Source organism: Notamacropus eugenii, chromosome 5 (assembly GCF_028372415.1).
Source record: "Notamacropus eugenii isolate mMacEug1 chromosome 5, mMacEug1.pri_v2, whole genome shotgun sequence".
NCBI lineage: Eukaryota > Metazoa > Chordata > Mammalia > Diprotodontia > Macropodidae > Notamacropus > Notamacropus eugenii.
Genome location: NC_092876.1, coordinates 165,230,625 through 165,252,346, shown reverse-complemented (window position 1 = coordinate 165,252,346; position 21,722 = coordinate 165,230,625). Strand labels below are relative to the sequence as shown.

Below are 21,722 nucleotides of genomic sequence, written 5' to 3'. Positions count from 1 at the left end.
GTCACTCAATCCCTAGCTTCCTTCCAAAGGATAACTCAGGTGCCCCGTCCTACATTAGACCTTCCCCAATCTTCTTCATTAAGTATTAGTATTTTCTCCCTCTTGAAACTACTTTTACTTGTTTCCAGCCTTATTTAGCATTACTCCCCTTCCTATACACTGTAGAATCCAGTCAAACCAGCCTTCTTTACACACATTTCTGTCTCTGTACTTGTGCACAATCTCCTGTTCTGGGAAGGTTCTCCTTTCTCAGCTCTGTCTCTTACAATTTCTAGTTGCCTTCAAGACTCAGCCTAAGAGCTACCTTCAACATACATCCTTTCCTGACAGACACCCCGCTGCCAGCTAACAGTGACCTCTCCCACAAAATAACTTTGTATTTGGTTTGCATATGATATATATTACAATGCACCCCCACCTCAATGGAATGAAAGTTCTTTGAGGGCAAGGAGCATTTTTACCCTTTGTAACCCCAGAGTGTAACGCAGTACTTGGCACACAGTAGGAGTTTACTAAGTGTTTGATTCCTTGGCTGTGTTTCTTTCAAATCAACCTTGCACCTCAAAGGCAATGTTGGCTTTCCTTTCATCATGGAAGCAGCTAGATGGCACAATAGAGAGAGTGCTGGACCTAGAGTCAGGAATCAAATTCAACTTCAGACAAGTACTAGCTGGATAACACTTCACCTCTATCCACCTCAGCTTCCTCATCTGTAGAATGGAGATGATAATAAAAGCTCCTGCCCTCCCAGGCTTGTTGTGAAGAAATCAGATATTTGTAAAGCTCTTTGAAAACCCTGAAGTGCTACATAAAGTTAGCTATTATTTTTACCTAGCAGAATGCCCTGCACATAACATGTTACTGTTCAGCCATTCAGGCACATACAATTCTTCATGACCCCAGGATGGGGTTTTCTTGGTAAGGTTACTGAAGTGGTTTGCCATTTCCTTCTCCAGCAGATTAAGGCAAATAGAGGTTAGGTGACTTGCCCAGGGTCACACTATTAGTAAGGGTCTGAGGCTGTATCTGAACTCATGTCTTCCTGACTCCAGACCCAGCACTCTATCCTAGCTGCACATAGCGTAATTTAACAAATGTTTGTTGAACTGAGTTCTTGGGTGGCCTTCATCTACAGAATGGTGCCACTGGCCACAAAGGGTCCAAAGAAGCAAAGGAAACCATGTGGGTAGGTTAGGATATAATTTAAAAACTAAAGATAACTTGAAAAACATAGCTATAAACAGATAACTCCTTTAGGAACACTACTATACAGAAGACAGGGAAGGCTAAAATCCTGTAGCAGAGGAAATGTGAAACACATGCCAAAAATTAAGGATTCAGTCAGGAAGCAAGTTAAGAGCAATCAATATAAGGCCCTTCACTTTTAAAGGTTAACTATCTTATGATATTTGTTCAGTAGCTTCTGGCATAGATGTCTGGTTTCAGGACTGCTGTCAGATTTCTATTGGCTACTAGCCATTTTAGACTGGCTCTAAGATTGGAGTTATGCAGGGCTCACCAGATCCTAGAGATGGAGAAAAGAGTAGTTAGATCCATGGAACTTAAATTTGCTTCTTGTTATTTGAGAGGCAAGATGGCATGGTGCTTAGAAGGCTAGCCCTTGGGATCTGAAAGGACTTGATTCAAGTCTTCTCTTTGCCACCACCAGTTGTGTAGTCATGATCAAATCTCTCTCTAAGGCTAGATGAGTAATATTATAATTGTTCTATCTGCTTGGTGAAAGGAGTTTCTACATCAAGGAATTCATTACTATGAGGACATCACAGATCCAAATAACAAAAAAAAAAATCAATTTATTACTTAGGAGTATACAATTTGGAACTAGACCATCAAATACAACCATGTATTTTATAAAAGATGGGATTTTGTTGTTGAGTTGTTTTTCAGTCATGACCAACTCTTCATGACCACATTTGGGGTGTTCTTGGCAGCAATACTAGAGTGTTTTGCCATTTCCTTCTCTAGCTTATTTTTTACAGATAAAGAACTGAGACAAACAAAGTTAAGTGACTTGCACAGGGTCATATAGCTAGTAAATGTTTAAGGCCAGATTTGAAATCAGAATGATGAGTCTTCCTGACTCCAGGCCAGGCATTCTATCCACTGTTCCACTTAGCCACACCTTATAAAAGATGGAAACCAAGGCCCAAAGACATTATTTGATTTGTCCAAGGTATGACCTGCCTCATCTTGGTGGACAAACCAAGGCTTAAGATGGTGCCCCGCCTCCCACATACTCTCATAGCAGGCTCCAGCTTCATGATGGGTGAACTGCTGAAGGATTTCTGTTATTTGAAATCTCTGCCACCAGTCCCCAACAAAGCTTATCAGCTCAGAGGGCACCAACCCCTCCAGTTTCCACTGCTTCCAGCACAGAAGGGAGGGCTCAGCTTACAGGCCCTGGGGGCAGGGGAAAGAGTGGAAATGGGAGGTGAGAGAGGGTGGAAGCAAGAAAAGAGCTGCCAGATACTAACCTCAATTCCTTTCCTGGGGCCAGGCTCCACAGCTCTCTTAGCAATGACTGAGCTACAATACGATCCCCAACACCCCACACCTCTCTTCTCCATCCCTCACAAGAAGCTTTTGGCTTTAATTTGACTGAATTATCATTTAATTTTTGTGATCTCCTCAATTCTGTAGCTCTTGTCACCTCATTCTCTGCCTCAGCTGTTTTGTGTTCAAATCTAAAAGACAGTCTAAAAAATACTTCTGTGAAAACCCTGTGAGGTCAGCACTATGTTTCTGCTATACTAAAATAGTCACTCCTCCAATTCTTTAATACCACCAATCCAAAAAAAAACATGTAGCAGTTATGCCAGCTTTTTTTCTATCCAGAGCAGCAATAGGAGTTCTCGAGATCTGACAAAGTGATGATTACCTTTCCAAAAACAAGTTTTCTGGCTCTGCAAAGGTGTTGTAACCTCTCAAGGTACTTACTGATAGAGGTAGGAAGTGTGGTGGGAAGCCTGGGCATCCTAGGGCTCTGCCACAAACAGACCATATGACCACAGCCAACTCACTTCACCTTTGTTTCCTTGTCTGTAAAATGGAGGAGACAGACTGAGGAACCTTTAGGGTCCCTTCCCAACTCTAATATTCCAAGACTGAAAGTTTAAGGCCAAAGGTGATGGTTTTTTCTGTGGCCTATCTCAACTTTTCAATTCAGTTCCACAAGCAGTCACTACATTCCTATTGTGTGTTCGCCAGGCACCATGGCAGGTCTTGGGAATAAGGATAGGGACCAGAGTTATGACTTCATAGTATGGGAAAATTCCCAATAAGGAAACTCCCTGTACCAATACAGGTCAGCACCTTCTCTTAGAAAGTTTCCTAAAGTCATGAGATGGTTAAGTGACCTACCCAGGGTCTCACTGCGAGTAGAGGCTAGAGTCAGGATTTGAACCCTGGCTATGAGGTCAGCTCTGTCCAACACACCAACCACTTGGCCTCTCTTGGTACTGGGGATAAAAGACAAAAAAAAAAAGAGGGGCACTACCTTCAAGGAGTTTCCTACTAAGAATATTCTGAAACTGGAAGAAAAACAACACTGAATTCAAAATCAAGGGAATCAAGACTCCCCATAAGGATTTTTCTTAATTCAACCTCATCATAATATCTAAAAAATCAACAATCCACAAAAGGCATTTCCCCCCCCATTCACTTCTTTTTCTCTAAAATCTATTAGGTCTCAGATCCTGGCAGGGACAAAAGCACTGAAGGATTTTGAGGCTTTGAGGTAATAGGACAACTTGAAATGGCAAACATTTTTCTGTCTATCCATCCATAAATTAGGACAGACAATGGGAGATTATTACTCATTCAGTATGCTTGTTTGGCCCAGAGACGTGTGGCTCTATGCCAGAAACCAGCAAATGCTGATTAATAAACATGTAAATGTTTTATTTCTCTGTAGGTGATTTCACAAAATGAAACATCAAATTAAACACCAGGCTAATCTTTCTGCTAATGTCTTGACTCCCCAGCCATCTGGCTGCAAACCTTTTCTGGTTTCATTTACCCACTGCATTCAACCAGCACAGGCACATATGTATAGACATATATATGCTCTCTCCTCAAATACTCCATTTCTTCTGAAGGCAACCCAATTTTACTGTATCAACATCAAGGCTTTTGATTAAATATTAAATACATATAAATACTGCATTAGCATTTCCACTAACATGTAAGCAATTCTAAGTCAAATTAGAAACTAGGTTAGGAGGTTTTTTTGGTTCGAGGGAGCAAGCTAACCACCACAAATAGCTGCTGCTAAAAACATTGCATCAAAATATCAATTTCCTCCCAAGACGGGGTAGAAAGAGGAGGAAAGACTCTTCAATAGATAAATGTGAAAAAACTGATTAAGTGGCTTTAATGTATGGCTAAAGTAACTCAGCTGGTCAGAGGATATTGGGGCCAATTATGGGATAAATGCCTATGTGGCTGGTTCATTTTGGGATTATCTCATAAATTCACAGAATCTCATACTTGGAAGGGACACTGATAGATCTAGATAAGCCGAAAGTTGGTAGATCATGAATAAATTCTTCAAGAAGAAAGTTTAAAGGTTCTGGGCATGGTGAACAGTGAATCACATCACATCACACACACACACACACACACACACACACACACACGCACACACGCACACACGCACACACGCACACACACACACGCATTTCAGGGACCACAGTAGTTAGGTTAGTTCTGTAGAGTCAGAGTGGAGGGCTCAGGAAAAAGTAAAAGTACTTGGAATCAGGGAGCCTGAGTTTAATCTGGCTCTGATACTCACTACCTTTAAACAAGTCCTTTTAAATCTCTGGCCTTCAGCTTTTCATCTGTAAAATGAGGGATGGTGGAAAAGAGGGGATTAGATTATACTAAGGTTCCTTCTAGCTGTGAGGATCTGTGACTAAATAAAATTCTCTCTCTTCCTGTAATATCCAATGATCATAGTCTATCCTTCCAAGACCACTCATATGGGAAAGCAGGCTGGCATAGTGAGCCTGGGCAAAGTCCTTTCTTTGACACATACTGGCTGTGTGACCTCAGGCAAGTCAAATAACTTCTCAGTTCTCTAGGCCACTCAATAAGACTAAGTTGTAGAGAAGTACAGATCTGAACAGAGAGAAATAATTTCTTCACCCAGGAGGCTCCCTACAGCAATGAAATCACAATTAATACCCCTATCCTTCAGTCTCTCTATGTTTATCAATGTTGTTAGTATTATTAAATTCCTTTCCACATATCTCTAATCCTTGATTTCATCCAATCATTCCGATTCTCACAAGGCATGACTTCAAAGTATCCTACCATTCTGATCAACTGCCCTTGAATGTGCTCCAGCCTGTTAACTATTTCGTGCGCCACTGAACGGTCTACTCTCAATATGCTCTGACCATGGAAGAAGACAACAGGACTACCACCTATCCTTTTTCCTTCATGTTGTGTATTCTAATCAATTAAGATAAAGTTAGCTCTTTGGGCTGCCTCACCACATTTATGACTCAACATGAACTTGAAGTCCATTAAAAACCCATTTGAAATAGTTCCTAGTCATATTCCCTAGCAGATAAGATATACACACACATATAAACATGTGTGTATATGTGCATGTGTGTATATGTGCACATGTGTATATGTGTATGTATGTATATGTACATGCAACTGATTTTGTGAACTCGAGGACTTCCCATTTATTCTTGTTTAATTTCACCTTATTAGTTTCAGTCCACTGTTTCATTCTGTCAAAATGTCTTTTAATTTTTATTCTGTCACCCAAGCTGTTAGCTTCCCTTTCCCACATTCAAATCATCCGCAAATTTTATAAGCCAGCTATGTCTTCACTCAAGTTATGAATTAAAATACTGAATAGAAAAGGGCCAAGGACAGAGCCATTTGACATTCTATCAGGGACCTTTGGGTTGACACCAGTCGTCCCCTACTTGAAGATGTCCATGGAGGGAGAAAAAACAATTTGGACCAGTTCTCAATTGACATAATTATACTATTGTGCATACCCCATGACATCATTAAAGACTGTCAAATGTCTTGGTGGAACTGAGATATTCTACGTCTAAAGCATTTCCTTGACCTAGCAACCTAATAACCCTGTTCAATTTACAGGAAGTCTTTCCCAACTCCTCTTAATCCTAGTGCCTGCCCTCCGTTAATTATTTCTTATTCATCCTCTTTTTAGCATGCTTTGCATATGCTTGTTTGCATGTTGCCTCCTCCATTAAACTGCACGCTGCTTGAGGGTAGGGGCTGTCTTTCACCTCTGTTGTATCTTCAGTGCATAGCATAGTTCCTGGAACATAGCACGCGCTTAATAAATGTTTACTGATCAACTGATTTGATAAACAGGTATAAGAACCCACTCAAAGAAAATAAAGTTAGTATGACATGATGTCTTTAAGGAACCCATTATTATATTATTATTATGATTATCACTCCTTTTCTAAGGACTCAACAAAATATCCCTTCAATAATCTGCTCTGGATCTTTTCCGAGAATTAACAACATCAAGCTCACCACCCTATAGGATGAGACAACTGTCTTTTTCCCTCCTTATAAAGCCATGACATCTGCCTCTTTCCAATCCTTCCATTCCCCAACATTTACTGAATCTTGATCTTGACAGAGACTTATGAACAATCACATCTCGAAGTTCTGTATGTAGCTCATTGGGGCTGGGTAATGTGAACTCACCAAGTGAACATATACACTAAAGGGAGGCGTTTTGTTTTTAAATAGGTCTGTACTTTCCAATCTGCTTCCCCTGTTTTTTTGTGGTTACACTCTCTCCTGTGTAGAATTCATTCTCCTTATTATGGGGGGAAAAAATCAAAAGAGGAGATGAATGGAATGGTTCTGCTCTACTTCCAATAACTATTACCATTTTTACATCTACGCTGAACAGCTGAAGGTTCTCCCTCTGGCTACTAACAGGCTTTCCAAAGGTCCTGTGTTCTTGTTCTTAGCATCTATTTCAGGCTTAAACTCCTTTTGGTCTTCAGCCAGATGCTGTTCTTCCAGGACTTGATGGTTCTTTGGTTACCTGTCCTCAGTAACCCACACTGAGCTCCTCCACTGTACATCATCTTTTTAAAAACTGAAGCTCATCAGTGAGTTCCTTATGTAGCCACATTCATTTCTTTAGATTTTATTAACCCTCCCCCCTGCACTTTTTCCTACCTTCATACTGAATCAGACATGATGATAACATTAGAATTTTATTTTCCCCTCCTATTTTAAGCCAACTTTACTTTTAAAATTTCAGGGGTTGGGAGTTGGGAAGATGGACATCCCTGTGATTTCATCCCACTACTCAGACAGGCCAAGTTTACTGAGAAGTTAAGTGCCTGGTGCTTGGCCATTCAGCTAAGATGTGTCAGATGCAAGACAGGAAGCCAGGTCTTCCTGACTAACCCTCAATCTAGCACACAGCTCTGCCTTTCTGTTTTATAGGTTAATGAAAAATAACCAACAATAAGCTATTTACTATAGTGAAAAGATCTAAGTCAACTTCCTGCCTCAAGGAACTTTAGGAAACTGCTTTGGAGTCAAAAGGACATAGTTTCAAATCCTACTATGTGTGGATGTGACCTTGTCAACGGATGTCTGACAAGACTGATCTTGAGGTCTCCTATAGATCTAGCTCTTTGAGTTTTTGATTCTATAGGATACAACTCAGAAGCTGGCAAACTAGTAAATGAGCTTAGTGTGAGTCAAGAACGTGTGCTGTTTAAAATAGGGGCTGGTAGGGGCAGCTAGGTGGCACAATGGATAGAATATTGGCCCTGGAGTCAGGAGGACCTGAGTTCAAATACAGCCTCAGACTAGGCAAGTCACAACCCTAATTGCCTCCCCCCAAAAAGTAAATCAATAAAAATGAGGGCCAGATTTTAGGGGGGAACAGTGAGAATGAGGGTTAGGACTTGATTTGCTAAAGTTAGCAAGATCTAGAAAGAACTCAAAAATCAAAACCTGAGAAAGAAAAAAATAATAATAGTGGGACTTACAGAATCATCTCAGAATATGAAAAGAACAAGAAAAAAAATTCATTTAGATTCACCTACAGAGATTCACTGTTCACTCAAGTCTGACTCTTCATGACTCTGTTTTGGGGGTTTTCTTGGCAAAGACACTAGAATGGTTTGCAATTTCCTTCTTCAGCTCACTTTACAGATTAGGTTAAGTGACCTGCCCAGGGTCTCTCAGTCAGTAAGTATGTGAAGCTGATTCGAACTCATGAAGATAAGTCTTCCAGATGCCAAGTCCACTGGTCTATCCACTGCACCAACTAGCTGCCCTTATCTAAAACAAGTACTTCCAGAAATAGATAAGCAGTTGATACACTAATCAGCATGATGAGAATACTGAAAATGCAATTTCCAAATGCAGACAACAACAATACAAAGGCAGAATAAAAAACAAAAGGGAAAGGGCAAGAGTTTTCCAAGATGATTCTGATCACTTATAAGTGACTAGGCCAACAGATGGCAAGAATTCAGTGAAAATAAACTGAAAATAATTAGTCTGAAAGCAAAAAATCAAACCTATAGTATATGTAACAGGCAAGAATCTTTTGTTTACTTGGTTTGGTTTCTGGTTATTCACCCTGCTAAAGTGGTCAGAAAAGCAAACCAAGGTTCTGTCACAAAGGAATGGGTGGGAAAGGGAAGGGAGTTGGATAAAAGAAGAGTTAAGAAATGAGACTTACTGTTTATCCTTTGACAAGCCTAAATTTCATGGCTAAATTCCTTTGATTCATTCTTCTTGGAATTCACACATCACAAGAAAACACACTCTGTTCTGTGAGTATAAACTCACTATGCAGAAGGTTTAAAGAACCTATCTATAGAACATAAGCCCCCTGAGGGCAGAGATTGTCTCTTTTTTGGTTAGATTCCCCAGCACTTAACACAATGCCTAGCACATAGCAGACACTTCACAAATGCTTGCTTACTGACAGGCTCCCTCAACTCAACATCTAGGACAAGCCAATGTCAAAACCCCTTGGTTTGATCTTTCCCTCAGTTGCTGGGTTAAGTGGCTGGGGTAACAAAGTAGATAATGAAATCACTTTCACATGCCTTGTTTTACATAGGAGCTGGTCCTTCATTCTTGGTAAGGAGTTCTCTTATCACTGGAATTCTTCCAGCAGATTCCAAAGGACTGCTTGTCAGGGATGCTTTAAAAAGGAGCCAGGGGGAAGGGATTCTTTTTAGACATGGCTTGGACCTATCCTAACCCTATACAGTCCTTCCAGTTACATAATCATTCTGCCTCCTTTGCAGATTAGCCTAAATGTGGAGGTTATCTCCACTTCAATGCTCAAATCACGCTTTTCCTATATATATACTTTATGGAAATCACATCTATTTTTTGTTGATGAATTCCAAATTTACATCTCTTGTTTTTTTCTTGTAAACTCTATTTTCAACTGCCTACTGGACATTTCCACTAAGAACGTTCTACCACCAACCCAACCCTCCCCCTGAACTAGTTCCTGCTCCTGACTTGACTATTCTTGTCACTCATATATTCACTGTCACATCATGCAGGTTCAAAGCCTCAGGGAACTTTGATTTCTCTGATAGTCACAAGTCCCAATGAGTCTTCTCTCTATCTCTGTCTTGCATATGTTCATTACCACTACCGTTACCCTAGAATTCAGATTATTATCACCTCATATCTGAGCTAGGTGGTGAAATGGATAGAGTGGAGTCAGCCAGACCTGAGTTCACATTTGGCCTCTGACACCTGTGAGTTGGGTAACCCCTGGGCAAGTCATTTAATTTGATTTTCCTCAGTTTCTTCATCTGTAAAATCAAATGGAGGAGGAAATGGCAAACCATGCCAATATATTTGCCAAGAAAATGTCAAAAAGGATCACAAACAGTCTGAGCTACTGCAAAAGCCTCCTAAGTGGTCTTCCTGCCACCAGTTTCACCAAACTTTAATCCATACACCACCAACAATCTAATCAGCCACTGCTTTGATGATAGCTCTCTACCAACTTAGAAACTCCCTTACATAATAAATAGCATAGTGGTACTTCACTGACTCAAAAGTCTTTAATAACTCCCCTTGAGTATGTCCTGCCTAGACAGTCCTACACTGGTACCTTTTCTCATACTATCTGACTCACTTCCTTCTGACATCACAAGCAAAGCACTGGGGGCCGCCTACTTATTGGCACTAAAGGTTATACAAAAAGTATATTCCCACCAACCACCCCCATACCCTAGCTTACAGATTCACTGTGAAGTAATGTGAAACAATCAAGGCAATGCAATTCAATTTCAACATTTATGAAGTACCTACCATGTGCAAAGCACTGTTAGGCAATGCAGAAACTGATGAAATATTTGGACTAGTTTGGAGAAGAGTATTACAAAAGAGGGAATCAACAGTGTCACATGCCACAGATAGATCAAGGAGGACAAGGAGTAATACACAACTGGCATTGCTTAGTGAAGTAATAAAATTATGAACTGTTTAGTTCAGGTAGTATGATCTGGTCTACAAGTATTAGGCACTTATGATGCACTAGACACTGGTGCTGGTCAATCAGTAGATAAGCATTTATTAAGTGCCTACTATGTGCCACACTCTCTTAACTCTCTTAAGTGCTACGGATACAAACAGTAACAATTTTAAAAAGACCCTGCCTTCAAGGACCTTACAGCACACAAAAAAAGGCTAAAAAAGTGTACTTTTTGTATCCAAATAATATTTGGATTAAAAAGTATGTCCATCAGGCCACTGTTGGGTAGGCTAGCTCCTAAATAAGACCACACTTCTTCATTTGTCTGTACTTTATTAAATTGCTTGAACCTTATTAATTTCATTGTAAACACACTAAGAACAGAGATTTCACCATTTTCATCGGTTCACTAACACTTAGCATAATGCATTAATAAATGTTTGTTAAACTGAATCAAGCCAGTGAAATCAAGAGGCAAAGACGAGGATGGAGAGAATTCCAGGAATGGGAGACAGTCAGGGAAAATATCCACCAACTAGAGTGGGAGGGTCTTGTGTGAGGAAGGAGGCAGGCATAAAAGGCTTTATCTGAAACCTAGATTAATACAGCTATAGCATTCCCCCTGAATCTACTAGCTAGCACTGTTGTCAACATTAAAATACCTTTAGGTCACAGCTCAGCAGGACCCACCCAATTTTCTGTGGTGTTTCCAAGGCTCTTCAACCACAATCAGAAAGTGTGCAGAGTCAATCTCTGGTTTTTCAGAAATATCTTACCTTATGTACTGCTACAGCCAGCCTTAGCTTCAAGAAGACCTAAGCAGGAGTCCAGTGTCTGAGACTTTGTTGGCTGTGTGACCATAGGCAGGTCACTAAACTTTTTCTCTCAGTGACCAGGCCAACTTTCTAAGACTGTAAATTACAGAACAGTTGCTCCCCAGACTGAGAGTTAACTAAACCCAGGAAATCACAGGTCTAGACCAAAAAAGGCTGTAAACTAACAGAAGGAGCTGCATTCTATTCACATTCAGGCTTTAACACAGTTCATGGACATGTTACAGTTCACATGGTAGGTAATGGACAAAAGGTCCAGGAATGGCAAAGACATACCATGAGTTTTCTACCAGTGATTTCTTGCTCTTCTGAAGGAATCTACTTGCCTAATTTTGATAACTTCTAAAAAGCTCATGAAAAGGGAAAAGTACTTACTTGTACAAAGACACTTCTAGCAGCTCTTTTTGTGGTGTCAAAGAATTGGAACTTGAGGGGGGAATGGCTGAACAAACTGTGGTATATGCATATAATGGAATACTGTTGTTCCATAAGAAGTGATCAGCAGGCAGACTTGAAAAAAATCTGGAAAGACTTACATGAACTGATGCTAAGTGACGTAAGCAGAACCAGGAGAACACTGTACACAGTAACAGCAACATTGTGCAATGACCAGCTTTGACAGAATTAGCTCTTCTCAGCAATGCAACAATCTTAAACAATTCCAAAAGATTCACTAAGGAAAATGCTATCCACATCCCAAGAAAGAACTATGGAGTCCGAATGCAGATCAAAGCATACTCATTTCACTTTATTTTTTTTTTTCTTTTGGTCTGTTTCTTCTTTTACGACATGAATAATATGGAAAAAGATTTTATGTGATTGTGCATATATAACCTACATCAAATTGTTCACCATCTTAGGGAGGTGAGAAATTGAGGGATTAAGAGAGAAAATTTGGAACTCAAAAAAAATTTTTTAATGAATGTTAAAATTTGTCTTTACAGAAAACTGGAAAAAATAAAATACTATTAAAACAAATATAAAGAGCTCATGAGTTAGAAACTCACTTCATATTTCGGCCAAATTAAAAGATATTGTTGTTTCTCCCTTAATTGTATTTATATTCTGTGCAACTGCAACACTCTCCTAAACACTCAACACTCTCTATCCTTTAAAGCCCAATTTTTCTGGACTGTAAAAGTGTTTAAATCTAATATCCTGTGAACTCAAATACCACCTCTTCCACAAAACTTGCAGACTTTCCCCTCGGAATCCCTAGAGCACTGTTTACCCTTCTATAGTGTATTTATGAGGTATTATTTGGATCATAAGTACAAGCATATTTCATATTGTTCCCTATTAAATAAAGCTCCATGCAGGTGACCTATTTTACCCAAGGATCTCACTCCTCTGCAGCTTAGCTTAGCACAGTGCTCTGGGCACATCAGGCACTGAGTAAATGTTGGGTGACTTGAAATGATGCAATATTTTTATCGGATCAATCAATCACTGATAAATTTCTAAAAATTTTCCACTAAAGAAGTAGAAAGGAAATTCAAAGGTTAAAAGTAAGAGACGGCAATACTATGATATTTTTTTTTAATGACTGACTCAACAACATAAATCCAAGACAAACAAATTCAACTATCTGGTTATCAGTAAGACATGGTGACAAAGACAACCTTCACATCAGGCAAAAAAACAAAACAAAACACAAAAACCAGGTGAGCTGGCAAGGTTTGTCAGGCTAGTGTTTACTTAGGTGGAAAGTGGGCTGCAGACAACTCAATTAATTCCATCCTCTGGAAGAAACCAAAAGCCAAGATAAGGTTGACTGAAGACAGATGGAAAGCATGGCAAGGACACAACAAAGGGAATCTACAGTCCCAAAGGTACGATGTGTGTCACTCCACCCCCTGGCTCCCTACCTCGTGACTCTTGCTGGAGGCCCACACAAAATAAGAGCTGCCAAGTCCACACCAAAGCAGAAAGGTCAGAGTTTGAAGGAAGCTTATTATTTATCAAGAACTAATTTTTATTCAAAAGAAAGTCTCACTGGTTGGTCCTCTCCAGCCCACTAAGAACACAGTGGCCGTGATCCTCAGGATGGTTATGACAGTATTCAATGTTGGAACGCTACTAAAACTTAAACTGCGTAAATTGTGTTCAACCAAATCTTGAATTCAACTCAGCTCTAGCCCACCAGCCTTGCTGTTTTTGTTGCTCAGTTGAGTCTGACTCCTTCTGACCCCATTTGGAGTTTTCTTTGCAAAGATACTGGAGTGGTTTGCCATTACCTTCTCCAGCTCATGGAGGAAGAATCTGAGGCAAACAGAGTTAACTGACTTGTCCAGGGTCACACAACTACTAAGTGTCTGGGACCAGATTGGAACTCTGGAAAATGAGTCTTCCTACGTCCTGGCCCAGCACTCTACCCACTGTGCCACCGAGCTGCCCCCACCACAGACTAGATGGCATATTCTGTGTTTTAATAGTCGATGCTATTACTTCAGTGTTAGGAGGGAAATATCACCTTTTGATTCTAGAAAGCCCTTTGTTTTCTTCCGAGGTACCATTTTTTTCTTGCAGATTCCGTTACTAATAGCACTGTTTCCAAGAACCTAAGTAATTAGATCCTTCTCAATGAAAACCATTTCTCACCCCAATCCCCAACCCCCCATATAAACACCAGAAAAAAATCTCCATCCTTTTCTCATTCTCATGAATGAAGCAGGACCCACCATCCTACCCACCCACATCCGTTCCCCCCTTTCTAAAAACAACAACAACAAAAAAGCTGGCACCAAGTTGCAGCCCAGTGTTCTTAGGCAAGGATAAGGACTAGACTGGGGATTTCACTGATACAGAAAATTATCAGATAAGGAATTCCCCCTACCGTTGCAGGTCAGGACCTTTTCTGTAATTAAATAGTTTTATTAGAGAGTTGACAAGAGTCACATAGCCTGTAACTGTCCAGGACAATACTTGAACTGGATCGAGGTCTTCCTGGCTCGGAGACCAATATTCTATCCACTATCCCACTCTCTGTTCTCAGTGGACAAATATTTATTTATTGGGTAAAGAGCACTGTGCTAGGTTCTAAGGGTGATAGAAAGTATGGCTAAGATACAGTCGCTGCCTTGTGGAGATTACAGACTAGTAGGATAATGCAGTAAGAATATAGGTAACCATAATGCACAGTAGTATATGAATGCATCAGAGAGGACAGGATCATGATCAAGTAGGGTAGAAGGGCAACTAGGTGGTATGGATACAGCAATGGACTTGGAGTTAGAAAAATTTAAGTCTGAATCTTGTCTAAACTACCTTAAAACTGTACCAAAACTTTTGGGACACCCTGTATATGTAAAAAAGGTTTTGCAAACCTCATAAGGATATATAAATGCTAGCCGGGATAATTACTAAGCAGAGGGCAGAAATCAGAGATGGCTTCATGGAGAACCAGACACAACTGGAGAATCCTTACTGCATTTCAACTGTTTTTTTTCCAATACAGACTGTGTTTCTATCACTTTTCCTCATTGACATTAGCCTACCAGTTCCTATTTTCTTTTGGCTCCATCAACTAGGTGCTTCACTAACTCTGAGAAGTGCAGAAAGAGGTGATTTTCACAAAATCAGAACTCATAAAATCCCAAAATATCACTTTTCATCGGCAGTATCCCCAAAAACACAGCATGGAGTCTGAGGAGCTGGGTTCAAATCCCACTTCTCACATTCAGTAACTGTGTGACCTTGGACAAGTCATTAATCTCTTTGGGCCTGTTTCCTCATCTGTCACATGGTAGATGGCTTTTAAGGTCCCTTTCAACTGGCAGTTTATTCAGCTATATAAAGTACAAAGAAAGTCAAGAGGGTATTTTCAATTCGATGATCAAAAATGAAGAAAACATCAAGTTCTCAACCTTAGAGGCCTCTGTTCAGCACCACCTTATCCTAGAAACACTAGGAGGACATAAACTGCACAGAGTCCAAAGCTTTATGAGTCCTTTATGATATAAAACATGCCTACTTACTTTCATAACACCTCCAAACTTTGAAGAAAACGTGTTAACGATTAACTGGAGGATGAGGAGGAAATGAGTTACGCTTAGGTGGTGATCCTGTTTTTTGTGATGACTATAGCCAGGAAAAAAAGGAATTCCTCCCTTCTTGCTGCTCTGGCTGGATTCCCTTTTGGAACACAATGATTGAAAGTTTAATAAGAGCAGTTGAAAAACAGTGAACAGTGGTTTCACAGTCTTCCTTTTACTTTCAGAAAACAGATTTTAATTAAACACCTCTTTGGTTGCTCTTACCAAGCCTTCAGAGGTTCAGGGTTGCTGTAGCCAAGGGCGATAGCAACAGGAAGGGGACCCTGGAGGGGCTAGGAGACGGACAGGGCTTATAAAAAGAAAACAATTGCCCTGTGTTTCTCCTTAAAAATTGGGGAAGGCGGGGAAGGGGGAAGGAAAAGGGTGAATTCTTCATGTAAATATGGCAAACTGTCAGGTGCAGATTTTTCAGACTTAATTTTAATATTTCTGCCTGGGGAAAGAGCTGCTTAAGCACTGGACCAGAGGTGCACTTGAGTCAAAAATAGCAAAAAAGTTTCAAAAATCTAATTCAATTCAGGAAACAGTTTTCTGACAGGTCCAGCCCTCAAGGAGCTCCTAATCTAATGGGTCTAATGGGTATGGAGGGAAAACCATGAAAACACCCATATACAAAGCTACTTGACACTCACTAGCTATGTGACCTTGGGCAATTAACCCCAATTGCCTCATCCTGGGCCATCTCCAGTCACCCTGATGAATATCTGGTCACTGGATTCAGATGGCTCTGGAGGAGAAATGAGGCTGGTGACCTGCACAGCCCTCCCTCACTCAAAACAAAGTCAAGTACAAGTCATGTCATTATTTCTCTGATGGCATGGTCTTCTTCACCAACAAAGGATGAACATACACTCAAAGGATAAATAGGAAGTAATTAACAGAGGGAAGGCCCTGGAATTAAGAGGAGTTGGAGAAAGCTTTATGTAGGAAGTGGGATTTTAGTTGGGACTTAAAGGAAGCCAGAGAAGTCAGTAGTCAGGAAACTGGAGCAAACCCACTGAAATACTGCAAATCCTGGATCCTGTTAGATTATGCCAAGCAAGAATCCAATGTGACTCTGCACATGCTCAGAAGTTTCTTAAGCAGTTTAATCCAAACTCCACTATATACTCATATCTTAATACTTAAACACTGAGGTACATCTGGACTTCAGAGCTAATCTTTAGAAAGATCTTCATTTACATAGTTAAAATGTGAGATTACTCTGTAAAAGAAAGAAAAAACATATTTACCCCAAATTAAAAATTGGAGCAGTCACTAAGGGCCCATGATTTTCAGAATACGCTAACAGAATAGGTTAGGAGAAAAAACCATGCAATTCTTTTCCTGAGGGCTTTTAAAAACCTTTACATTGCTCCCTAGAAAAGAGAACTCAAGTGCTTCATTACCCTCAGATTCTTAACACTTTATAAATACCCATATGACCGACCAGGGAGTGCTTGCTGCCTGCTTCCCTAGTAAACCAGTCCAACAGGATTTGATCTGGAAATTAAAGATTCATGTAGCTGTGGCCATATTCCCTTCAAAATAGATATCAATGACCTAGTTAGCCTGTGAGCACAGTTCCCTCCCATCCAAGAAATACCAAGACAGAAAGGCAAACTCAATTACCTAGCCAACAGTACCACTCTCAAACATGTAACCCATCTGTGGCACTGCATATCAAAAAAAACAATACCCAAATATTCACTTTCCAGAGAAGGACCCGTGATAATCCCCCAAGATTTCCTCTAAGCATAAACTATTCTTGAAAATAAGCAGGCATACATATAACTTGCAATGGTAATTCAAAAGGTTCTAAAAGGGAAAAAAAATCATCAAGGAAACCCCTACCATCGACCACCAAACTGTGCCAATCTACCAAAAGATGTGTTTATTATTCAGTTACTAGTTATGAATCACAGCCATAGAACATCAGAATTGGAAGGGACCTCAGAAGTTATCTAATCTGCTCATCTACCTCAGTGGAAATCCACTCTCTAGCATCCTAGAGAAGAGGTCATCCAACTGCTGCAAGGAGACCTCCACTGAGGGTGAACTAAAAATGGCAGGATCCAGTTCATCTGTGAAATAAGGCACATGTAAAAGAGGTTCATTACCTACTTAACTATCCCTAGCCTCCCAAACCAAAAACTAAATCAGAGTGAAACCAAGGGGTCACTTGCCAGAGGTTCTAGCTAACAAGTACAGGAAAAGCAAAGGAGGTACTTTAAACATCCCACATAGCTAGTTTGTGCTCACAGCACATACAATCTATTTTACCAGGGACATGGATTCTGGTGAATAAAAAAAAAAAAATGGGGAATTTGTTCAGGAACTCCAGGCTAAATGGAAAGTGACAACCAAGGCTCAGCACATGATATCCTACTGACAAGTACCAAATATAACTAGCAATGCTGGTCACACTGGAAACATCAGGAAAATAGTCCTCAAATCAAATCTCTAATTCATGATGTAAAAATAATACCAGTAATTGCCAAAAAATCAGTTGCAGCAGAGGGAAGACCCCAGGAAACCAGGAAAGGAATGCTTCAAAGGATAGCATTAGATGAGGCAGGCTGGGGAAGACCTCTCCTTGGGTGCTACCACTAGGGCTGAGGGAGAAGGGAACTTGTTGGTATACAGTAAGAGTAATCTTTTCCTAAGAATAACTTTGAGTAACTAAGTCATTTTCACTAACTACAAACGACATATGAAGGAAGATGCTACCTGCATCCAGATAGAGAACTAATAAATAGAAGTATGTATAGAATGATTTTGCATATATATGTGCATGTGTATGTATATGTATACACATACACACACACACACACACTATATTTGTGTCTAATGGTAGTCAAGGGGAGGAAGAGAAAAAAGGAAATAAGAAACTTAGATAACTTTATTCCGTTTAAATGAAATAGCAAGTTGTAGGTAATAGATCTGCAGTTTCCTGTACAATCATCTTTTTTTCTATTATGGAAATGCTTGTTTTATTTCATAAATTAAAATAAATAAAAAAATTTTTTTAAATAGTTTTCTGCCATACACATGCCACACAATGTTGGACAAAACAAGCTTATTCATGTCTATTCTACCTTTCTCAAAAATCTGAAGTCTCGCCTGTGTCAACACAAAAGATTCCAAGGTAGATGTGACGGATGGGCTCATCTTTGTGCTTTCAGAACAGTAGTGTGTTTTATGTGGGGGGAGATAGAAGCATTGTAACTGGTTTTTATTTTCTTTGTTTTTGGAGGGTTTTTTTTACCACTGAGGAAAAAAAAAAAAATTTGGATAACTGACAGGGATTAAATAGGAAAATAGGAGATTATTTTCTATTATAGTAATAACCAATTATTAAACTAGGATCCTTTTTAAAAATCTTTTATTTCCTCAGTTAGGGCTCAGGCCCTGTAGGTGAGTCAGTTGCTGAAGGACATGGATCATCGATATCCTCCAGGAACATGTTCCTCAATCTGGGGCAGGATTCCACCCAACTAAGAGACCTTACTTCTGTTTAGAGTATAAACAGAATCCAATCTAGGTGAATTCATGCCCCAAAGCAATGAACCCATTCCCCAGCACCCCTCCATTGGTTTTAGGGTGACCCAGCTCATGGAGAAAACCAATCAGAGTGTTCTGGGTGGTGATGGAGTCCTCTATCCAGACTGCTAGATGCTGATGAGTCTCATGATCAAGCCACCTCCTCAGCAGGAGAAGCTGAAGATTTAGCCCAGTGCCTTATTTAAATGTCTACCAATCAGAGTTGATTTCTCCTGTCAGGATCATTCCCTTTCAAAAAAATATTTAGGCATTCTGTGCCTTCATTAGGTGTCTTTGGTTACCAAGAGAGACCACTGACCATCAGTTTATTATTAACTAGCCTAATGAATAAAGTCACTACTAAATGAGGAAATAAAGGATTAAAAAAAGGATCCTAGAAAATAATCTCCTACCTTCCTATTTAATCCCCATCAAATTATCCAAATAATTTTTTCTCCTTAATGGAAAAAAAAAAACCCTAAAAACCAAGAAAACAGAAACCAGTTATAATGCTCCTCTCTCTCCCCACATAAATTATTTACATAATTTACATAAATTAATTACCCAGAAATTCTGTCCCTAGGGTTTTTCATTCATCACAGAATCCACCATACAATTTGGGGGCTTCCTGATCAGCTGAGAGAGAGCTTGAGTGCCTATGTGGGTAAATCCTAAACCCAGCAAGGCAATGTTCTTGGATGGTAGAAACCATTCTTTTGAGTCCATAAGGGTGCCATACACTTCCAGTATAGACAGGTTCATGAAAGAAAATTCACAAAAAATGTTCAAGGTCTGAAGAATTTTAGAGAAGACATTAGAAAGCTATGACAGCACCCCAGCAGAAGGGACTAGCTGATTTTCTTTTATATAAACTACAAATTACCTTCCTACCTTTTTTTGGGAAAGGTAGAATAGACATGAATAGGCTTGTTTTGTCCAACATCGTGTAGCATGTGTATGGCAGAACTATTTTAAAATTTTTTAAATTTATTTTAATTCATGAAATAAAACAAGCATTTCCATAATAGTAGAAAAAAAGATGATCATAAAGGAAACTGCAAATCTATTATGTACAACTTGCTATTTCATTTAAGTGGAATAAAGAAGAGAGAGAGAGGGAGAGAGAGAGAGAGAGAGAGAGAGAGAGAGAGAGAGAGTGTGTGTGTGTGTGTGTGTGTGTGTGTGTGTGTGTGTGTGTGTGTGTGTGTGTGTGTGTAGGCTATGTAAATCAGTTGTGGTTAAAATTTGCGGTTAGAAAAATTGCAATAAATTTAATTTTAATACCTGCATGACCTTGGGCTAGTTACCTGAATGTTTGGGCCCTCACTCTCCACATCTATAAAATGAGTGGCCTAGATTAAATGACCTCTAAATTCTCTTGCAAATATAGATCCAGGAGCCTTTATGATGATGTATCTATAAGGAGTAAGTAGATGGAAAGAGGGAGCAGTTATGGTGGCAGTAGAAAAGAGAAGCTTAATGAGAAGTATAATAATCCTCGGTGACCAGATATTTCAAGAGACTCAATGGCTTGAATTAGGATTCACTGGTCAGGGAAGGCTTAGAAAACAGTGAAAAGCAAAAATCCAAGGGCCAAAGATAATGGTTCCCAAAATCAGCTCAAAGAGAAGCCAGTGGCACCAGAAAGCTAAGACAGCTGGTGTAGGGGACAGAACTCCGGGAATTAAGAGTTATGAAGGCCTGAGTTTGAATCTTAACTTAGATGCTTAATTGCTACCTGACTCTAGGCAAGTCAATGAACTTCTCTGTCTCACTTTCTTCATCCTAGAAAATAGGTAACAGCACCATCCTGATAGGGATGTTGTGAGACTCAAATGAGGTATTCCATGTAAGTGCTCTGCAGAACATAAAGCACTATATAATGTTAGTTATTATTCTTCCTTCTCATCCTCAGGAATACATTTGCAAATTCAAATCAGAAAACCATCTATATGCCATCTATATGGCAACGTTCCACAAAAACCTTAATGGAGAAACACTATAGCCCACTAAAGCAGGGGACTTACCTGAACCTAGAGAAAAAAACTCTAAACAAGAGTTTCTCAACCTGGGGGTCCATGAACTTTTTAAATATTTTGAAAACTGTATTTCAAGATAATTGGTTTCCTTTGTAATCTTACGTATTTCATTATAAACATTTAAAAACATTAAAAAGAATCTACTACTGATGACCTAGAAAAGAAAGTTCTTGCCACCAGAGTCCTTGGCATTGTCCGATGGCTCAGCATCAGGAAATAGTGTCATTTTATCAGCAGGAATGGCATTAAAAAAGAGGCATTAACATGAGCTTGGTTGCTGCACCCTGAGAATCATGAAATTTCACTGGACTTGAAAGCTGAATCCTTCAATATATGTTGTCTCGTTCCATTAGAAAGTAAGATCCTTAAAGGCAGAGATCATCTTACTTTTCTAGATTTATTTCCCCATACTTTGTACAATAGTTTAGTATACAGGAAGCACTTAATACATGCTTCATTCATTCAGAGGGGGTCCATCTCACGCAAAAGAATAAGAACCCCTACTCTCGCCCCTCAGGACTGTCTAGCAACCTCTTCATACAAATTTAAAATGTGATGATTTAAGCTCTGACAACAATCCAGCATACAGGACAGGAGGAGCTGAAGAGGAATAAACCCAGTACTCACCAGCCAGAAAAACCAAGGGGATTCCAGGCAGACCAGAGTTCTTTGACCGACCAACCTGCAACACAAACCACACACTGCTTAAAAAGACCCTTCTCAGGACCTCAAGAAGTGGAGATTTGGTTCAAAGCAA

At 39.7% G+C, this 21,722-nt stretch overlaps 1 protein-coding gene across 5 annotated transcripts in view; it reads right to left on the bottom strand.

The window, feature by feature from the left end:
* Positions 1-21,722, bottom strand: part of SMCO4 (single-pass membrane protein with coiled-coil domains 4) — a 153,113-nt gene that overhangs the window by 42,090 nt on the left and 89,301 nt on the right. For 3 of the 5 annotated variants that reach the window (XM_072611367.1, XM_072611365.1, XM_072611366.1), the window contains exon 2: positions 21,593-21,647. The exons of 1 other annotated variant lie outside the window; for it this stretch is intronic. Coding sequence is in view for 1 of the 4 variants with exons in the window: in XM_072611364.1 (XP_072467465.1) it covers positions 15,327-15,332 (6 nt within the window). In the remaining 3 variants the exon portion in view is untranslated. Of the gene's footprint in view, positions 1-15,326; positions 15,478-21,592; positions 21,648-21,722 lie in introns of those variants that run through there. One more of the 5 variants, XM_072611364.1, reaches the window with a different exon arrangement.